Below are 19,622 nucleotides of genomic sequence, written 5' to 3' on the forward strand. Positions count from 1 at the left end.
GCTGTTTCATTCTGTCAAGTTTCTGTTAACTGTTCAAGTTCACTAGTCTTTCTGACTATAGTGTCTGGTCTGTTGTTAGTTGTCTACTTTTCATCTTAGACATTGAAGTTTTTGTCTTTAAAAGAGAAATCTGTCTTTTATTGTTTGTATCTCCGCTGAACACGCTTTTGTGTTCCTCTCCCTTAACAGCCTATGGAGTATAGTCCCAGTAACTGTTTTAATGTCCTTTCCTGCTAATTGCTGTCACTGTGGTTTTTTGTTTTTTTTTTATTTTTTTAGTTGATTCCAACGGACTGAAATTTCTTAAACAAGCTGTGTTTTTCAGTTTATTTCTGGATTAGGTCCCAGACATTGTGAATTTTACACCTTGATGGGTGTGTATTTTTGTATTCCTGCAACTATCCTTGAATTTTCTTGTGGGATGTGGCTTTATTCCGTGGAGGCCACTCTCTGCCCTTCGACGGGTGAGGCGACGGGCGGTGCAGGGCAGGGCTGTCTGCGCTGCTCCGGCAACACCCTCTGAGGACTCCGCTTGCTGCTCTGTGAGTTCTCTGGCTGTGGGAACAAACCATGGCCAGCACTGGGGGCACTCACGGTTCTTCTCTGCTCTCGGGGGTACTTTCCCAGGCTCAAGTCTTTTGACCCCAAGAGCTCCGTCTTCCCCGTACTCTCCTCCAGCCGCGCGCCCCACGCACTCCACCCGCCTCGGCCCTGCACTGTCAGGCGTGTCTCCAACTCTGTAGACCGCAGGCCTCCGCCTTCCTGCTCCCCGGCCTGGGAACTCTGACGGCGCTGAGCTGGGGCAATCACAGGGGCCACCTCAAGTCCTCCTCTCTCAGGAATCACTGCCCTAGGATATCTGATGTGCAAATGTCACCAACTGTTGTGCCATATGTTTTGTCTGATTTTAGATTATTTAAGGTAGGAAGGTAAATTCAGTCTAATTCCATCTTGGTTGATGTACGGAATGCCCTTGAGTTTATGTGCAACTTAACTAATCCATAAGAAGGTAATGTTCTGCATTTAAAAATACTAAGATTCAGCTACTCAGGAACGTTATTCATACAAATAGCAACATTTCCCCCAACTCAAATCTCCCATCAGGATCACAAACCCTCCTTGAGAGTCAGGCCATGGAGTGAGCCAGAGAGAGAGGTGACAGAGACAGCCCACAGAGGACAATGTACTGCTCCAGTGAAGACGTCTTTCTACTTTTTGATCAGGTAAGAAATAAAGATAATTTTAATGGAAACTTTCTGTTGTTTCCTTCACAGAGTTTTTTGTGAATATGGAGGCATTCAAAAACTCTCTTTTTTGGATTTTTGGAAAGAAGCTATAAAATGGTAAGAGAGTTTCTAATATATGTGCTGCCAAAGAGAGCATGGTAAAAGAGTTTCTAAACATTAGACATAATTAGAAATTTATATTTATTATAAATTTAAACATGCTCAGAAAAAGCAAATTCTGGGGTGCCCGGGTTGGCTCAGTGGGTTAAAGCCTCTGCCTGCGGCTCGGGTCATGATCCCAGGGTCCTGGGATTGAGCCCTGCATCGGGCTCTCCGCTTAGCGGGGAGTCTGCTGCCTCCTCTCTCTCTACCTGCTTCTCTGCCTGCTTGTGATCTCTGTCTGCCAAATAAATTAAAAAAAAAAAAAAAAAAGCAAATCCCAACAGCACAGTACCACAGACAAGAACCTCCCACAGACATGGAGAATTCTTCTCATTACTGGAAACACCATGATAAATAAAACCACTTCTGTTTCACTCATGAAAATAAACAGAACAGCCAGGACAAGAGCGGGCGCGTAACAGGTGCTATGTTACTATTTACAGAACTGGGTTGGAGAAGGAAAAACTATCTTTTTAAGGGTCACAAAGACCACAAATGTTAATAACGACCTGGTGGATATATATGCACCAGACATGCTCTGTGCAGTCTGTCATCACACAAACCTGCGTGAGTGCATACAAAAAGCGTATGATTTTCACGTAGAACAATCAGCTCACACGAACAGACCCGTGTCCGGGCTGTCCCCACCTACTCTCTGGTAGCCGTCCCAGTCGTCTTTGTAGTTGCGCATGAACCTTTACGCTGACCCACGGTATAAGTACCTGAGTTTGATCTGAGTTGTGATTCTGGGCTCTCTGGGAGCTACACTCGTCTCACATTCCACGCGGCCGAGAGCCAGTATGTTATCTATTTAAGTATTCCAATGTCGTCATATTGATACCTTGATGGCGGGCTGTGCGTCATTCTTGGTGTCTTGTGCATGGTTCCAACTCCCTGCTACTTGGGGAGACTGTAGAACGACTTCTTCTGGGAACAGCACTTTACAAACAAGGTAAGAAGGTAGATATTAGTGAAAAACTTAAAAAAGATGAATAGAGGCACCCTGTGTAATTCAAATCTATGCTTTCCTTTCCCTTCTGGCTTCTGGGCTACAGCAGGGCGTCACGACTGTGCACAGTTCACAAGGCGGCCGTCCGCCTAGCTGAGCTACGACAGCGACTTTACACTGAGAGAGGAAAAGCGCAGGCAATGACTTCATTTTCAACGGTTTTAACTATTTTCATGCAGTTTGGACTGCACAGTTTTACTTGTAATATATGACTGAAGACACCATGTTTTACACCAAATTTTACATGAAGCTTATAAAAATACTCTGGGAAGATGTAACACTATTTATTATTCCACAAAAAGAATACCTTTAACACCTAAGTGGATGACGTGTTCAAGTGCAAAGTGACACCGTCTGCTTGTGGTCCTGCCAGAGAGAGAACAACGTGACGTAATACACCTCCAGTTTAGGAAATCTCAAGTCTAGCACTGGTCATGGAAATCTCATAAGGTAACCTGAGCCAACCTGCTACTGTAACCTTTACACAAAAATTGCAAAGGGGCCACATCGGAGTCCGAGCTCCCGCTGTTCTCACAGGCCCTGCGGGAGGCTGGAGCGCCAAGGGCTCACTTTACAGTGTGTGTCTGGACGCAACATTAGTAGGAGTTTTACAGAAAAATTTTAAACAGAGACTCCTTGTCTCAGAACAGCAAGGACTCTTTCCTTTCTGGAAATATTTCTCTTTTAAAGATAAAAAGCACAACTGGGGGAAAAAAAAAAGAATACGAGGCATTAGGGAAATATTAACACTACTACACCAACAGCAAACTAATTTTGATTGTAAAGAATTAAACTGGTGAAATTCACAATTGTTAAAAGATAAAACTGAGGCCTATTAATAATTTTTAAAAGTTTGGGCAAAAACTGATTCAAACCAGGCAGCACCCAGCTAGCAGGTGGAAAGGGGCCCCGAGGAGTTGTGCAGAATGAAGGACCTTTACGGCTAGAAGGGAGTGGGCACAGGGAAATTATCCCGGGTCAAACAGCGGGTGGGTTATTACAAGCTCCTTTTCTTCAGGGGCAGGCAGGGGTCTGCTGGGCCGAACACCTCCCTGTCCTGACCAGGCAGGTCCTGGCTGACTGGCTGAAGATTCCGTTTCTGGGGGGATCCAGAACGGTAATTCCCTCTGGTGTGGTGACACGGGGCTTAGCATAAGCCACTCTGTTGTGGGTCTGCTGTTTTGTTTCTTAACACAACAAAAAGAATAAAAAGTGTAAAACCTCATCTTAAATGAAGCAAGACAAGGCCCAAAGTGCGAGCGAAGACAGACCTCTGTTTGGTAAGGGGCATCTGGCCTCCAACTAGGAAAGGTAGGAGCACAGCTCCATACCGGCTCAGAGTTCGGGCCATATACAGGCTTCTGGAAAATTCAGACTTGGGAGCTTAAACACCAAATGATTGTTTGCTGAGAGGTCGCCATCAGGACTCATCTGCACGGTATGGAATTGTGGGGGTGGGGGTGGGGGCGTGTGAAGCTGGAAAACCTGAGGGCACAAGCCTACCCCTCAGAGACCGTCCCTTTAGGGTCCCGGCGTGAAAGTTCCTGGCAACCTCACTCTGTTCCTTCAACGTAATCTTCAGCAAATACGAGCCTGGGATACAACAAAGTCCATCCAAGATGAGTAACAACCAGAATTGCACGTAAAGAGGATCACTTAAAGAGGAAGAAACCGGGGAAGGACTAAATGCCTCGTCCCCTGCCAGTGGGAGGCTTTCCAGCCTCTGTGCCTGGCTGACCAGGGCCATCTCACTCTTCCAGAGGGGAAGGAAGGTTTCAAAATCTTTCAGAAGGCAAGAGGCACCTGGGTGGCTCATTCGGTTAAGTACCAAGCACTTGATTCTGGCTCAGGTCATGGTCTCAGGGTGGTGAGATCCAGACCTGTGTCAGGCTTCACACTGGGCGTGGGGTCTCCTTGAGATTCTCTCTCCTTCTCCCCACCTCCTCTGTCTCCCTAAAAGAAGTAAATCTTAAAAAGAGATCTTTTGAAAGGCACAACAAAGACTGGGACATGGACCAAGCTCACACGATGCCCGTGTCAGCCTGCAGATCACTGCCTACTTCCCAGAAGCACGGAAAACAGAAACGGAGTAGTACTCAACAAGCCCCAGCAGCACAGTAAAGAAGGAATTCACCAAAATGGAAATAACAGTAGGTTTTTCATTCTAGACATACAAGAAAGGTTTGATCTGACGTGATCCAGTGGAAACACTTCATCCTACAAACAAGCTGGAGATGATGATAATCTCAAGAAATGCCAAAAGGGCAATGAGTCTAACAGCTTAAAACAGAAGGTGATGAATAATTTCCTAATTTGATTAATCTAAAGAATAGCAAAAGACCGAGAGGTGAAGTCCCAGAGGTCTTTGCACGGACATATGAAACAAACCACAGAGCTGGAAAACGACGAGGGCACACATGGAACAGAAGAGTGGGAGCGAATGCTAGACAAGAATCCCAGAGGAGGACAAAGACTTGGAGGAAAAGAATGAAGGAAACTTCCCTAGGTACCAAGTATTGTTGAAAGGAGATCCCAGGCGCAAAGATGCCTAGTCTCCCTCCACTTCCACATCTCTGTGGGGGGAGGAGACGTATTTATTGCTTGACTATTTCTAACAGCAAACACCTGGGACCAGATAACACGCACCCAGCACGAAACACCAAAATCACAAAGGAAGAAGGATCTTTGTTAAAATTTAATTTAATTTATTTATTTGACAGACAGAGATCACAAGTAGGCAGAGGGGCAGGCAGAGAGATGGGGGGGAAGCAGGCACCCTGCTGAGCAGAGAGCCCGATGCGGGACTCGATCCCAGGACCCTGGGACCATGACCCGAGCCGAAGGCAGAGGCTCAACCCACTGAGCCACCCAGGTGCCCCAAGGAAGAAAGATCTTAAATGACCTCAACTTTCACCACCGGAATCTAAAGAGGAGCAAATGGAACCCAAAGTAAACGTAAGAGGGGAAATCACAAAGGCTGGAGCAGAAATAAATGAAATAAAAAATAGACACTAGAAAGTATGAATGAAGTCAAAAGTTCATTCTTCATAGGGCTGAGCTGATGAATCTCTTGCCCGACTCGTGGGGGGAAGAGAAGGTACACATGCCCACTGTCGGGGCGAGAGGGTGGCACCGCCCGTTGCCACAGATCCAACAAGTGCTACTACTAAGGAAATAATATGGTAATTCCATGCAAACAGATTAGATGACTGGGATGAAATGCACAAATTCCTTAGAGGACACATACTTCCGAAGCTCACTGCACATAAAACAGATAACCTCAATGTTTACTGATTTACTAAATAAATCAAATATGCAGCTAATTATCCCCAAAGATGGAGGAGCAGGTGAAGCTTTTTAGCTTATTGTAAGGCAGTATCATCCCGATATCAAAATCAGACAAAAGATAATTTTAAGAAACTACAGACCAATATACCTCAGGAACACAGAGGCAAAAATTAATGAAATTGTAGCAAATCAGATCTAATAATATATAAAAGGAAGTTACATTATGGCTAAGTGGGGATTATTCCAAGGATGCAAAGCCGATTCTGAAGTGGGGGACAAAGGCAGAAAGAAATGCAGATGCACGAAACAGGCTAACATATCAAAAAATGGGCAGAAGATATGAACAGACACTTCTCCAATCAAGACATACAAATGGCTATCAGACACATGAAAAATGTTCATCATCATTAGCCCTCAGGGAGATTCAAATTAAAACCACATTGAGATATCACCTTACACCAGTTAGAATGGCCAAAATTAGCAAGACAGAAAACAACATGTGTTGGAGAGGATGTGGAGAAAGGGGAACCCTCTTACACTGTTGGTGGGAATGCAAGTTGGTGCAGCCTCTTTGGAGAACAGTGTGGAGATTCCTCAAGAAATTAAAAATAGAGCTTCCCTATGACCCTGCCATTGCACTCCTGGGTATTTACCCCAAGGATACAGATGTCGTGAAAAGAAGGGCCATCTGTACCCCAATGTTTATAGCAGCAATGGCCACGGTCGCCAAACTATGGAAAGAACCAAGATGCCCTTCAATGGACGAATGGATAAGGAAAATGTGGTCCATATACACTATGGAGTATGATGCCTCCATCAGAAAGGACGAATCCCCAACTTTTGTAGCAACACGGACAGGACTGGAAGAGATTATGCTGAGTGAAATAAGTCAAGCAGAGAGAGTCAATTATCATATGGTTTCACTCATTTGTGGAGCATAACCAATAGCATGGAGGACAAGGGGCGTTAGAGAGGAGAAGGGAGTTGGGGTAAATTGGAAGGGGAGGTGAACCATGAGAGACTATGGACTCTGAAAAACAATCTGAGGGGTTTGAAGTGGCGGGGGGGGGGGTGGGAGGTTGGGGTACCAGGTGGTGGGTATTATAGAGGGCACGGATTGAATGGAGCACTGGGTGTGGTGAAAAAATAATGAATACTGTTTTTCTGAAAATAAATAAATTGAAAAAAAAAAAAAAAGAAATGCAGATGAAATGAAGTTTCCTTAGAACCTGCAGCCCGTTGATGAATGTGTGAGGTGGGCCGAGGGGAATGTGCCTCCAGGATCCTGTGTCTCCTTTAGCAGATGAAAAGTCATTTTGGAAACTTCCGGTGTCTCTACCTCCCCCCGCTCCGTAGTTTATCAGCAGCAGCCCTTCCTGCCCAGGGGTCCCATCTCCGAGCTTTAATAAAACCCCCCTTTCTGCACCGAAGATGTCTCAAGAGTTCTTTCTTGGTTGTCACTGGTTTTGAACCCCACCACTTAAAACCCCATCAGTTCTACATGAGAAAACCAATCAGTTAACAACAGTAACAACAACAACAACAACAACAAACCCCATCAGTGTAACTATCTTAATAGACTAAAAAAGGAAAACCACGTGATCACCTTGACCGAGAGAAAACACGCGACCAAATCCCACACGTGCCATGCTGGATCGCCGGCAGCACACTTGGAGTCCCCCTCCTCGACCTGGAGGCCCGAATACAAACCACCTCCGTACAGCCCACACTGGGCGTGAGCCCTCAGGTCGGAACAAGGCCGCTTCCGTGAGACGCCAGCTAGCCAGGGCCAGCAAACAGAAAAGAAAGGAGGCAGCGCAGTACTTCACTCGAACATGAAGATCTTAAACACAGAAGACCCTGCGTAGCCTGTAAAAAGCTACTAGAACGACGATGCGCGTTTAGAGAGCTCTCAGGACACGAGATTAAGGTATAAAAATGAGCGGCATTCGTAAACACTAGCTAGAAGCAACTGGAAATTAAGTTCAGATTACTGTTGACAAGAGCATTACCTTTTTTAGGGGTCACACCAGTCACACAAGATACGCGAAACCCACACAGTGGACTGTACAGATGCCGCTAAAAGAAATAAAAAACAGACCTAACTAGGTGGACAGAGGCACCATTTTCAAGGGCTGGGAGACTCAGTATTACGGGGTCAATTCCTCCTGAAATGGAGCTAAAAATTCAACGTAATCCCGATCAGAACCTCTCCGGGTTTTTTGCAGAAACTGACCAGCGGGGCCGCACCAGCTCTGCAAACAATGGACCAAGTGGAAGCCTCACAGCTCCCGATCTCAACTCGCCATCCACAGACAACATGCCCGCAGGGGACACGGGCACACGGAAGGGCGTTTGGCATGGCTGCTCATTAGGAAATGCAGACCAGAACCACAGCGACACACCACCGCACAACTACCACAACGATTCCAATTAAAAAGACTGACAAGACCAGGGTTGTGAGCCTGTGGAGCAACGGGATGCTCTGGGCCAGGGGGTAGGGGGTCGGGGTGGGGGATGTGGAAGGAGGCGTCTGGGGTGGGAGATACTCTCCTTCTCTTGACTGTGGAGTTGGTTTCACAAGGCAGATGTATAACAAAACTCTCTAACTGTATACTTTAATAAGGCAAGTCTGCCTACATTCTGTCTCACTAGACCTGCTTTTTAATTAATTCTTTTTATTAACCTATGATGCATTATCTGCCCCCGGGACACCGTCTGAACCGTGGGGCTTACACAGTTCACAGCGCTCACCAGAGCCCGTACCCTCCCCAGTGTCCGTGACCAGCTGCCCCAGCCCTACCCCCCACCACCCAGCGACCCTGTTTGTTTTGTCAGATTAAGAGTCTCTTATGGTTTGTCTCCCTCCCGATCCCATCTTGTTTCATTTTTTCCTTCCCTAGCCCCCACAATCCCCCGCCCTGCCTCTCAAATTCCTCATATCAGAGCGATCATATGATAATTAGACCTGTGTTGATTTTTTTTTTTAAGGGAAAATACCTACACGAAGTAAGCAAATAACATGAAGAGAGTGCAGCCTCTCTGCCCTCAGCTCCATTCAGCCTGCTGCCCTGCGGGCCTGCCCATCTTTCAGTGGTTCAAAGGGAGTGGGGAATATACATTTTTTAAAAAATGGGAAATCTCCTGGTTTTGCATAACTTAATGTAAATAAGCTAAACGCTTCCGTGGGGCAAAGCCTCCGAGCGTCCAATGTGGCAGGCCCCGCCCCACACCCTGGCCTCTCATGTCTCCGACACTGTACGGGGCTGCCCACATGCTTGCCCAGGCCCTGGGCGTCTCTGAGATGCCCGAACCCAGCAGCCCCCCCCACCTCATCATCCTGCCTTTCCAGCAGCCCTCGCTGCTGGCGGTACCCACTGGCTTTCCCTGGGCGCTTTCTGTCTGGCTCAGCCCCATGTCTGTGTCCAGCACCCTTCCTGCCGTAGGCGCGCTCCTGCGCCCCTGCGCGCCCTCATCCCACGATTCCTCTGCTCCCCTCCCCCAGCTCCTCCTCCCCGAATGGGCTTGCCTGCCGCGTGTTCCACAGTAACACATAGTCAGAAACGTCCAAACACAAATCAGTTCTCGCCTCTTTTGTCCGACCACCTTGAGGGAAGATACTACCCTCCGTCACTGACCCCCTCCCCCACCTGGCCAGACGCACCCCCTCCCGCACGCACCCCCTTGCCCCAGTTCGCCCTCCATCGCAGGGCCCCCACAGAGCTAGTCTCTCTCATTTCAAAGAGCAAACCTGGCCCCTTCCTAGACCTCACCTCGCTCTCCATCCCACCTGCTCGCTTCCATGGCCACACCACGGCCCCTCCCCGCTGACCCACGACCCACTCACACTCAGCACCTTTGATCTACTGGCAGCCCCAACACCCAAATATTTCTTAAGCAAAACTAAACATCCCTGATCCGTCTTAAAATTCTGATTCCTAAAAGATACTCTACAGAAGCAAACCAACAAGCAACAGACGTAGAGAAGTTATGGAAGTTATCTGTAGCACGCCTCTCCAAGGGCAGGCCAGCACAAAGAACCCAGAGAAGAGTCCTACAAATCACAAAACCCAGACTATTCAGGAACAAACACGAGCCAGCATTTCACGGAAGAAGGAATTTTATGGCCAACAAACATGGAAATTCTCAACTTCGATGCAATCAGAGACATGTACGTCTAGACCCTGAAAAGGTGCATCACGTCTCTACCAAGTCAGCACGAATTTAGAAGTTTTAACAAAACCAGCTCCTGGGCCAGTGTGGATCAACAGGCTGTTACAGCTGTTGGTACCAGGGTCCCTGCTGCCCCCGTGGGTAAAGCCACAGCCCCGCAACTGAGCGTGCAGCCAAGAGAGCGCGAGCATTGGTGCGCAAGAAGGAAAGGGGGCTCACAGCAGTGCCTTCACGGCAGAGATGGGGTGAATGTCCACTGCAGAGCAGGGAGCGTGGCGGACTCACCCTGGAGCACGGGCCGTGGTGAAGACACTGGATAGTGACGCGCAGCGTGGAGAATCTTGGGGACAGGGGAGTGAAAACTTCCCGGAAACCAGAGACTGACAGCTCAAAACAAAACCAAAATATATATTTCTCTGGGAGTTTATCTGTGTGTGTGTGTACAAAGACACACAAATGTTTGTTTTTAAAAGCAAGGGAGAGACAAACACAAAACCCGTGAGCAGTGCGGGGCGTAGTGGATCAAACGGAAGGAACGGCAGGTTGGCAGGGCCCCCACCCCACACCCGTGACAGATCAATGACAACACCTCCGTGTGCGTATGGTCCAAGAAGAGGAAGAGCAAATGTTGGCACGTCTGTTATCTTAGGCCCCGTCAGAGTGAAGCATGACCCGCGAAGACGGACACTACCACGTTGCATCTCCTACACCAGCGCGGAGACGTGCAGGGACAGACGGAGGGGAAGCCTGCTCCCCACGAAGAATGAAGACGCGTTTGTAGGAAGAGTCAGGAAAGCATTACCTGTTATATGTGAATTCTACATCCATAGGTTCGAAGTTATATGCCTGCTCGAATTCTGGGTTAAGTTTAAGGGTTACATCTTCTTCATGAATCTAAAAAAGAAGCAGAACAATTTAATTCCCATACGTCATATTTGATCTGTAAAGACGATCTTCATCTAGCAACACGTCATGAAACACTCCATGGACTGGAGCTAAAATCTGGTATTTTAAGTCCTTGTGAAACCCATGAGGAGGATTAAATCACGGCGTTGTCACATCGTCCACACAAGCCCCGGGCCCTGCAGGTGCCCACACCAGCTCACGGGCTGAGCTCCTCCCTGGCCATGTTCCAGAGATCTGGGCTCTGTGGAAACAAAGTGACAGCACAGGCCACGGCCTCGGAAGGACAATGACGCAGCAAGGGGCGCCTGCCACACAGTGCCACACAGTGCCTTCAGAGAGGACTCCCCTTCTAGCAGAACAGGGAACCAGACATCCTGGGACCCCCAGCCACCGCTAGGGCCTGCGCAGAAGGACTCCCGGAGGTCGGACAGAAAGGGAGCTTCTGAGGAAGCACGGGGGAAAGCGCAGGACGGAGAGTCCTGCGTCACACGAGTGCAAACTGACGAAGCGGTCCGGGACAGCGGAACCGGCCCCGGGGACAGAGACACCGGCAGGAACACACACGGGGGCTGCCCTGTTGGTGGGGCCCCCTGCTTGCAGCAGAAATTGCCATAATACCCTTAAAAGGAGAGCAAGCCCAACCCAGGGGCCCCAGGTTTCCCAGGGACCAAGACTAACGGAAATGAACCTGTAGTTAAAAGGTCACTGAAGCAGCACACAGGGAAGCAAATCACCAAGAGTGAGAGTCAGCACAGCTTGCACAGAGTTCGGGCCCCAGGGACGTCACACACCACTGCTATCATTTCCAGGAGCTTGAAAAACCATGTGTGAAAAGTTGAAAACCCAGACAGAAAAAGCCAATATAAAAAACAACAGGGCAACTTCCATCAATCAAGCAAAGCACGCAGAGATGAAAACCACGCGGAGATAAACTGAGTGGGAAGAGAAGAAATGACAATGCCTGTTCCGAGGCACGCGCTCTTGGTGACAAGAAGGCCCCTCTGTGGAGGTGGCCATGGTGGCAGGGCTCTGTGCAGGGCCCAGCCTTGGGAGACTTCTGTCCCATGGCCCTGGATGTGCATGAGAGCACAGCAGCCCCACTGGAACTCCCTCTCCCACAGACGGACTCGAGGTTGAGAAATCCGGGTTGCCTGCCCGCCTGTCATGGAAACACCAGTTGGACGTCAACAGAATCACTGCTCATCCTGGACGTGCATCTTCTGCGCACCCCGCCATCTATGGGGCTCTCCTGAAGCCTTTTGGACCATCGTGGTCTCCAGCACCACTGCAATGGCCAAAAGTTAAACTACAAAGACTCGAGAAAGGCAATGAGCTGAGACCTGTAGAGTTTACGGAGTCGACCATGAATTCTGTTGCTCCGAAGGAGCCGACTGTACGCACTAGCCCACCAAAGGCTCAGGAGGGGCGCTCCACGCCCGGGCTGGGGCGCCTGTAGCTTCAGTCTGGGTCCGTCAGGCTCTGGCGCTCCTCGGCAGCGCACAGACGGAAATGGCTTGTCAGCGTATGACGCCAGCTACCCCCACCAGCGGGACCAGAGAGACCTCCTACCTGTCATCTCTGGCACTACTGCTCGGAGGAGGTTGTCCCCAGGGCATCTTCCCTGAGGGGCGCGACTGGATCCACCCTTTGGAAGCTCAGACAGTCTGTGGTGGTCCAGCAGCCAGTGGGTGTTCAAGCCAGCAGAGCCGGCGCTCTCCAGCTGAGGCTAAGCGGCCACCTCACTGGGGGTCTGCGGCAACAGCGGGGAGGGCACCCGGCGGCGGCTCCCTCCCCAGTCATCTTAGGACAGCTTCCTGCCTTGGCACGGGCGGGCACCCTGTGTTTTGGGGCAGAATGCAGCCAACACAGCCGTAGAGGCCTGATGCCGCCCCTCCTTGGAATCCTTCCCAGACCCTGCCCCACCCACCCCGGGGCAGGGCTCCGGCATTTCCTCAGTTCTGGGCATCAGGCAGGAGCGGGCCTCCTCCTCCCCTTCACACGAATGCAGCAGGCCGGGCGACGCGGGTGGCAGAAGCAGGGGCGCGCCCGGAGGGTGTGCGAGAAGTCAGCCGGCTTCTCCAGAAAGGCCTTTAGAATGTAAACCTTTAAGTGTGTTCTTCCTTCCGAGGCTCCTCTCCTGGAGCATGTTCAGAACGCCCAAATTTGACTAAATGCAATCATCATGAACTTGTAAGAAATAAAAGGTAAATATGGTTTATGTAGCTGAAAATTACAGGGCTTTTTAAAGTTCTCTGTATACTAACAAATTTATTTAAATAGTCACTTTCTCCTGAAATTTCTGAGATGCCTTCAAAGGCTGAAGGGGCCCCCCCGCCCAGCCTCGGTAGGAAGCTGACCTCAGACTGCTGGAAGGGCCGGCCCGGCCAGCCAGTCGGGAGCCCTGCTCACCTCAATCACGTAGCCGATGTACTCGATGACATGTCCATTGTACTCTTGAGTTTTTAAAATCAGCTTATCTCCTAGTTAAAAAATGTAGAACCACATGTAAAACTACAAAATCCCCAAATTTTGCTGTTGTACCCTAAAATCAAGCATTTTGAAAAAGTAAAATAAACATCAATGGGACCAGCTGCATAAAACTAGCACCGCTGAGACCAGAGCGAGGTGCCGGGCACACCGCCAGGGCTGACCAGGTTTTACAGAAAATCCCAACCCAAAGCAAAGGAAATGAGATAACAGGACTGCAGCGCTGCCAGTTAAAACACTCCTCCCCAGGGACGCCCAGGTGGCTCAGTCACGAAGTGTCTGCCTTCGGCTCAGGTCATGATCCCAGGGTCCTGGGATCGAGCCCCGCACCGGGCTCCCCGCTCATCCAGGAGTCTACTTCCCCCTCTCCCTGCCGCTGTCTACTTGTGCTCTCTCTCTCTTTCTGCCAAATAAATAAATAAAATCTTAACAAAACAAAACCACTCTTCCCCCGACGGGGGTTCGGCGGCTGCTGATCCCGCTAGTAAACCAAGACGCATAAGGGACCCACCTGCGTAGAGAGAAGGCCTACTTTCAGCCAGTCCTGGGACCTCCAGAACCAGCAGGTCACCGTTTCTTTTCAAGGTGACCCCACTCATGTTATACTCTTTCAGTTCTATTTCTGCATGAATCTCTTCAAGCCAGAGCAAAGTTGAAAACTTCTCCTTGTAGTTCGACATGTTCAAAAGCTGAAAATAAGAAAGCCGGCAAATGAGTGACAGCAGTCACACCTTCAGGGCCCCGTGGTCTAGGAAAGCGGCAGCACTAAGTCCAACTGCTGCAACTCAGCCAAGAGGGAGACAATGGCTTTTGAACACGGATGCGCAGGCGGCAGAGGACGGTACTCCTGAGGTTGGGGAGGCTACCTCAGGGAGCCCTGCAACTGCTCCGGCCCCTTCCTAGACAGTTTCTAGGCCCAGATGCAGAGAGCCCAGGGGAGCTGGGTGGGCTCTGCATTGAGGAGATGGAGCTGGGGTCCGAGGAGGCCGAAGGGGCAGTGTGCCAGAAAGGTCTGCAGAGCTTCAGAGGGTCCCCTCCAAACTGTCAGCTGCGCACTGGTCAGTGCGTGAGGGTAAGAAACCATGTCAGGCTGGGACGCCCTCCTGATGGTGTGAGGGCAGGTTCCTCAGCCCTGGCACCACCAACACCTGGGCTGTACCTTCTCTGGGGTGCGGGCCGTCCTGGGCACTGCAGGGTACTTACTGCCCTCCGGGCCCCTAGCAGCCCCAGCCGTGACAACCAAAAATGTCCCCGGGGAGGACAGCCGTCACCTGTTGGGAACCACTAAATTAGTGGGAATGACTCACAGAGCTCACACAGAGCTGAGAACCGAGTCCCACCAGCCCGAATGGAAAGCCTTGTAATAGATGAGACTTTGGACGGACGGGACATTCAGAAGGGTGTCAGCCCTAAACTAAACACCATTCTAGTCCTACCCGGCAAAGGCTTAAAACCAGGCCAGAAAGTACCTGTTTCAAAGTAACTTAATTGCATTCCAGAACAAACCACAGAATATTTTCAGGAACAATAAAACATCCCAACAGCCAACAAGGTAAAATCCACGATGTCTGGCACCCAAAGATTACGAGGCTTAGAAAGAAACAGAAAAAACAGCCCAAAACGGGGAGGAAAGCCCCTCCGCGGAGCCACAACAGATGTGTGCGAAGCTCCGGAGGAGCTCACCAGAGCCGCTCTTACTCGGAAGCAGGAGAAGACTGAGCCTGTGCAGCGGACGCGGAAGACCGAGAAAGGGCACTGCACTGGGGGAGAGGAGGGCCACCACGTGTGACACGAAAATACCCTGGATGCACGTTGCCGAGGAAAATGCTAGTGAACTGGGCTGGCCACAGGGACCTTCCAAAACGCAATGCAACGGACAAGCACTGAAGAAAAGTGACCAAAGCGGAACTAAGCGGTGGGGCAGCTCCAATGCGGCCAATGGAGGGCCAGTGCACAGCTAATGGGCATCTGAAAAAGGGGTTCAGCAAGAGCCTCTGAAGACAGAATGGCCAGAAATTACCCACTTTTTTTTTTTTTAAAGATTTTACTTATTTATTTGACAGATATTCCAAGTAGGCAGAGGCAGGCAGAGAGAGAGGAAGGGAAACAGGCTCCCCGCTGAGCAGAGAGCCTGATGTGGGGCTCAATCCCAGGACCCTGGGATCATGACCTGAGCCGAAGGCAGAGGCTTTAACCTACCGAGCCACCCAGGCGCCCCAATTAAAAACACATTTAAGAGATAACTGATCACACAGATAGAAAGCAAAAATGGTAAAATGCAGCATAGAGTTCAAAATACACGTAGAAGCCAAATTTATGACATTAGCAGAAAGTCCAAGCAAAGAGAACCGGAAGCTGCCACGGTGGGGGTCTCAGCCCTGGGACGCGCTGGAGCATGTCCGGGACCGCGGCGCTGCACAGCCGAGCTAGCCCGACACCGCTCCCCGCACGCAGCTCCTCGTCTACACGTCATTCCAGCTGAAGAGGACTGACAACCCCGTGCCCCGGCTGCATCTACTTACACAGACTGCCAAAGAGCGAACCAACCTCTGGTGGCAGAAAGCTGCCCACGGGAGGCCCAGGGACAGGGTCGGGGGGGAAAGGAGGGCTCACTCAGGGCAGCGGGGGGAGACGCGCTCCTCCTCTTGACTGTGCAAGGGTCACAGCGCACACCTCAGAGTGTGCCCCTGCCGGTCGCAGGCCGCTGCCCGTCTGTCCCGCCTCAGTGAAGCTGATGACAGGAAGGCTCTGCGAACCGAACCGGGCACCCTCATGGGCAGGGACAGGATTAAACAAACTGACAAACCAGGCCAGCAGGGGAGCTGTGGAGCCAGCGGCCACAGGGCCCTGCTCACGGCTGCCCCTGGCAATTTTACTACCACTGTCCAGCAGAAGCGCGCTCCTTCCCTCTGCCTGCATGAGGAAGGCCCCTTTCCAGTGCCAGGCTCAGGGGAAGCGGAGCTGGGGAAACACAGACTAACATGATGCTCCTAACGGCTGCGTCTGCACCAGCAACAGTCACCTGGCCTCTGGGGAAACCCCATTTCTTTCTCTTTTTTAAAAAAATATTTTATTTATTTATTTGTGTGTGTGAGAGAGAGAGCAAGAACACAAGCTGGCAGAGAGGCAGGCAGAGGCAGAGAGAGAAGCAGGCTCCCCACTGAGCAAGGAGCCCGATGTGGGACTTGATCCCAGGACCCTAGGATCATGACCTGAGCCGAAGGCAGCGGCTTAACCCACCGAGCCTCTCAGGCGTCCCAGGACCTCCCATTTCTAAGGTCTGCCTGCTGCTACAGAAGCTGGCTCAGGTGTGGGACTCGCCACAGACACCGCGGCGCCTTCCTGACAAGCTTTCCCGCTTCCGTCTGCGGCCTGCGCCAGCCCCACTCGGCCATGTGGCCAGGGCAGAGGCCGCCCCCCACCTCTGCGTCTCAGCGTGCCTCTCGCTGGATGCGCCATCTCCCTCCCTCTTCCAGAACGCCAGCAAGTCCTTGGGGAGGGGCCATCTCCTGCCCTTGCCCAACTGCAGCTTCGAGGGAGCCTCTCCTGCCTGCCCAGCTAGGGGCCCAGAGCCGGGCAGACAGGAGGGGCCTCACTGCTCCCTCTAGCATCTCCTCCTGTTCAAAGACAGCCCTTCCCCAGGGCCCCAGCTTCCTCCTAAGCCTTCTCTCCTCCGCAGACCACCCCATCTCCGTCTGCTCCCTCCTGCCTCACGCCCTCAGCCCACAAACAGGCTTCAGGCGGGCTCATCCTCGACCAAGCTCCAGCCACGTCTCGCCCCAGCTGCTGTCCGCTCTCCTGTCTCATCACCGGGGCGCTGCTCATCTGCTGTTCAGCCGATGGGCCCCCGAGCTCCGTGGGGAGCGCCCTCCTGCTCAGAGGGCAGCCCTCTCCCCTCTGACAGCAGACGGGACACTTCCCTTGCTCCTGGACCCGGTGTCCTCGTGCACACAGGTGTGTACTCTGTCGACCCTCGGCTCCTCTCCAGGCCACTCCTCCCCTGCCAGGGCCTCACCCCTTGTCTGGCATCAGCCACCACCCGAAACAGCAGACGGGCCGGGCAAGCTCCCTCCCATGAGCCCACCGACGGCCTGCAGCACAAAGCAGCTCCACTGCCGCGTGCAGCGGGTGATGGGAGGGCGTTCCAGGCACAGGCAGCCCGCGGGAGACCTGACGTGCTTGCCCTCCCCCCAGCCACCGGCCTGTGTAGCTGCAGGGCTTTCCCGCACACGTCCTGTCTTCTCGGTGGCTCAGTTTTATCCCGAATGGAAAGCCGCCGAGGCAGGCCGCTGGCCTAGCTGGGCGGGTGGCAGTAGGCATCCCCACAAGCAGTGCCAACAGCGATGGTCCCTACCCCTCTCACCCCGGGATTCCCAGCTACCTGCAGCCTGCAGTGACGACAAACTGAGGTCTGAACCTGAGCAGGGTTCATCCCGAGTTTGTTGGAAAACACTCAAATGTGGCAGAGAATATTTCATATCAGATACATTTCGTACCTCTGCGAGCAGAGGCTGAAAAGTCAGAATGTCAATTTTTTGCTCCACACATTTCTTCAGTCTATCTGGTATTGGATACTGTGGAAGAAAGCTTGGAAGTTGTCGTCTTGAGTTCCTAAAAAAAAAAAAACAAAAAACACAAATGCACAAGTCAAAATTCGTAATCACCCCGTGTCTCAGACAAGCCATTCGCACCCAGGCATCCTCCTCTGCTTTGGAAAGAACAAAGGTCCTTTGAGAACCAGAAATAAATGTGAGCTGGCTCGAGTCTGGAGTTTGCAAAGTGACTTCAGGTGCTTCGGGATCCTTCCCGCGTACCCGCTCTCACGGGGCCCTCTCGCGTCCTCCAGCGGAGGAGAGCAGGGCCACCGTGTCCAAGCAGCCCTCTGAGGCCGCCCTGAGAGCACAGGTCCTGAGCTCCCACTCCGCTCTCACAGCGGCTGGGAGCCGAGAGCATCCGGACTCTGCGGCAGGAACGCCACAACACGTTCAGCAAAGGCTGCTCTGTCTGGGTCCTGCTACTTGGCCTGGAGTTTGGGGACAGTGGGGATCCCCCTCGAGCTTCTGTCTTTCCCCAGAAAGGTGTGTGGGGAGGAGTGACTGAAGTCAGCCACCACGAGGATGAACACAAGCCCTGCTGTGGACAGGTCTAACGCAGCGCGAGAAGTGACCGGCAAGCAGCCGCAGAGACCGTGCCAGGGCGGCGACACGTCACTGGGAGGCCCGGCGAGCCTCTGATTATGCGCACCCGCACGCACTGAAGAAAGGCACTGCTCCCTCATTCCAACCCTGCGTCCAGCTCCTGCCTGAGTGCCGCGGGGGGGGACGTCGCTCTGACCCCCTTACCCCACAGTCCGCGCCCTGGGGTATCGCTGTGGCTCCGCTCCGGACGAGAAGTTTGCTTAGAGAGAAGTTCCGTGGCAGAAGGGCCCTCAGAGCCACCACGAGCCGCACCGGGGGGGCCGGACACCTGCCACCCACGACGCGGGTCTGTGGCAAGGGCTCCGCCAAAGCACACACGTCAGGTACGTGTGGAAGCAGAGGCACCCGGTAAGCAAGAGCCAGCTACTGACTAGGAACACGAACACAACGAAGGGGACACGCACTGTGGGGTCCTCCTCAGAGACAGAATCGTAGGCAACACATCCCCGGCCCCCCGAGAGTGACGAGAGAAAGTGGCGTCACGCCCGGGTGCGGGCCTCGGCGGCAAGCGGGCCGCGCGGCTCGCACACGCGCACACTCGATTCGCACGGCTCCTCCGCTCACGGCACCTTTTCTGTGTGGTCACCACGACTGTAGTTTTTGTGGGTGTGAGCGCGGTGGCACTTCTCGACTTCTTCCACGAAAACGGCTCTCGGACGGCTATCAGCGACTCCTCCAGGCTCACGACCGTCACCTCGAGGAACCGGCCGATGACGAAGCTGGAGAAGCAGAGCAGGAGGAGCTCCCGGCAGCGGCCGGGGTCACTTGGAGGAACGAGAAGATTCAGATTCAGACTGACTCAGATCCGTAAGAACGGCCCTGCGCGTCCGGAGAGTCGCTACGAAGCCCCGGTCACCCTTAGCTTTGCGTAATTTCCGTCAGAGAACACGGACTTGCTGAACATCAGCCACCGAAACTACTCTGTGGTTCTCAAACGTCAGACCAATAGGGAAGACGCCGTCAGGGTTCTCCAGTTTCAATCCGAATTGTATAATGTTACCAAAAATAAACAGCTTTTGCTTTATTTTCTGCCCAATTTCCTGCTGCTGCTCCAAGGCAGGCTCTCCCGGAGGCACCACACTTGGTGCTCACCTGCCGCCTTCCACCGACTTCGGCGCCGTCACATCTAGAAGGTCATTTAAAGAGGCGGCCCTGCACAGCTGTGACTAAAGG

General features: G+C 52.0%; 1 protein-coding gene across 3 annotated transcripts in view; it reads right to left on the bottom strand.

The window, feature by feature from the left end:
* MOV10L1 (Mov10 like RISC complex RNA helicase 1) overlaps window positions 1–18,129 on the bottom strand; it is a 38,556-nt gene extending 20,427 nt beyond the window's left edge. Inside the window, exons 1-6 of one of the 3 annotated variants that reach the window (XM_044227839.1) lie at window positions 17,748–18,129; window positions 13,763–13,940; window positions 13,174–13,244; window positions 10,661–10,752; window positions 2,705–2,763; window positions 2,230–2,327 (exon numbers count right to left, since the gene is read on the bottom strand). In XM_044227839.1, coding sequence (XP_044083774.1) covers window positions 2,230–2,327; window positions 2,705–2,763; window positions 10,661–10,752; window positions 13,174–13,244; window positions 13,763–13,940; window positions 17,748–17,936 — 687 coding nt within the window. In that variant the 5' untranslated portion in view covers window positions 17,937–18,129. Of the gene's footprint in view, window positions 1–2,229; window positions 2,328–2,704; window positions 2,764–10,660; window positions 10,753–12,333; window positions 12,401–13,173; window positions 13,245–13,762; window positions 13,941–17,747 lie in introns of those variants that run through there. The other 2 variants (XM_044227840.1, XM_044227841.1) reach the window with 2 other exon arrangements.
* Window positions 18,130–19,622: the final 1,493 nt, after the last annotated feature.

The sequence above is a fragment of the Neovison vison genome, chromosome 12 (assembly GCF_020171115.1).
Source record: "Neovison vison isolate M4711 chromosome 12, ASM_NN_V1, whole genome shotgun sequence".
NCBI lineage: Eukaryota > Metazoa > Chordata > Mammalia > Carnivora > Mustelidae > Neogale > Neogale vison.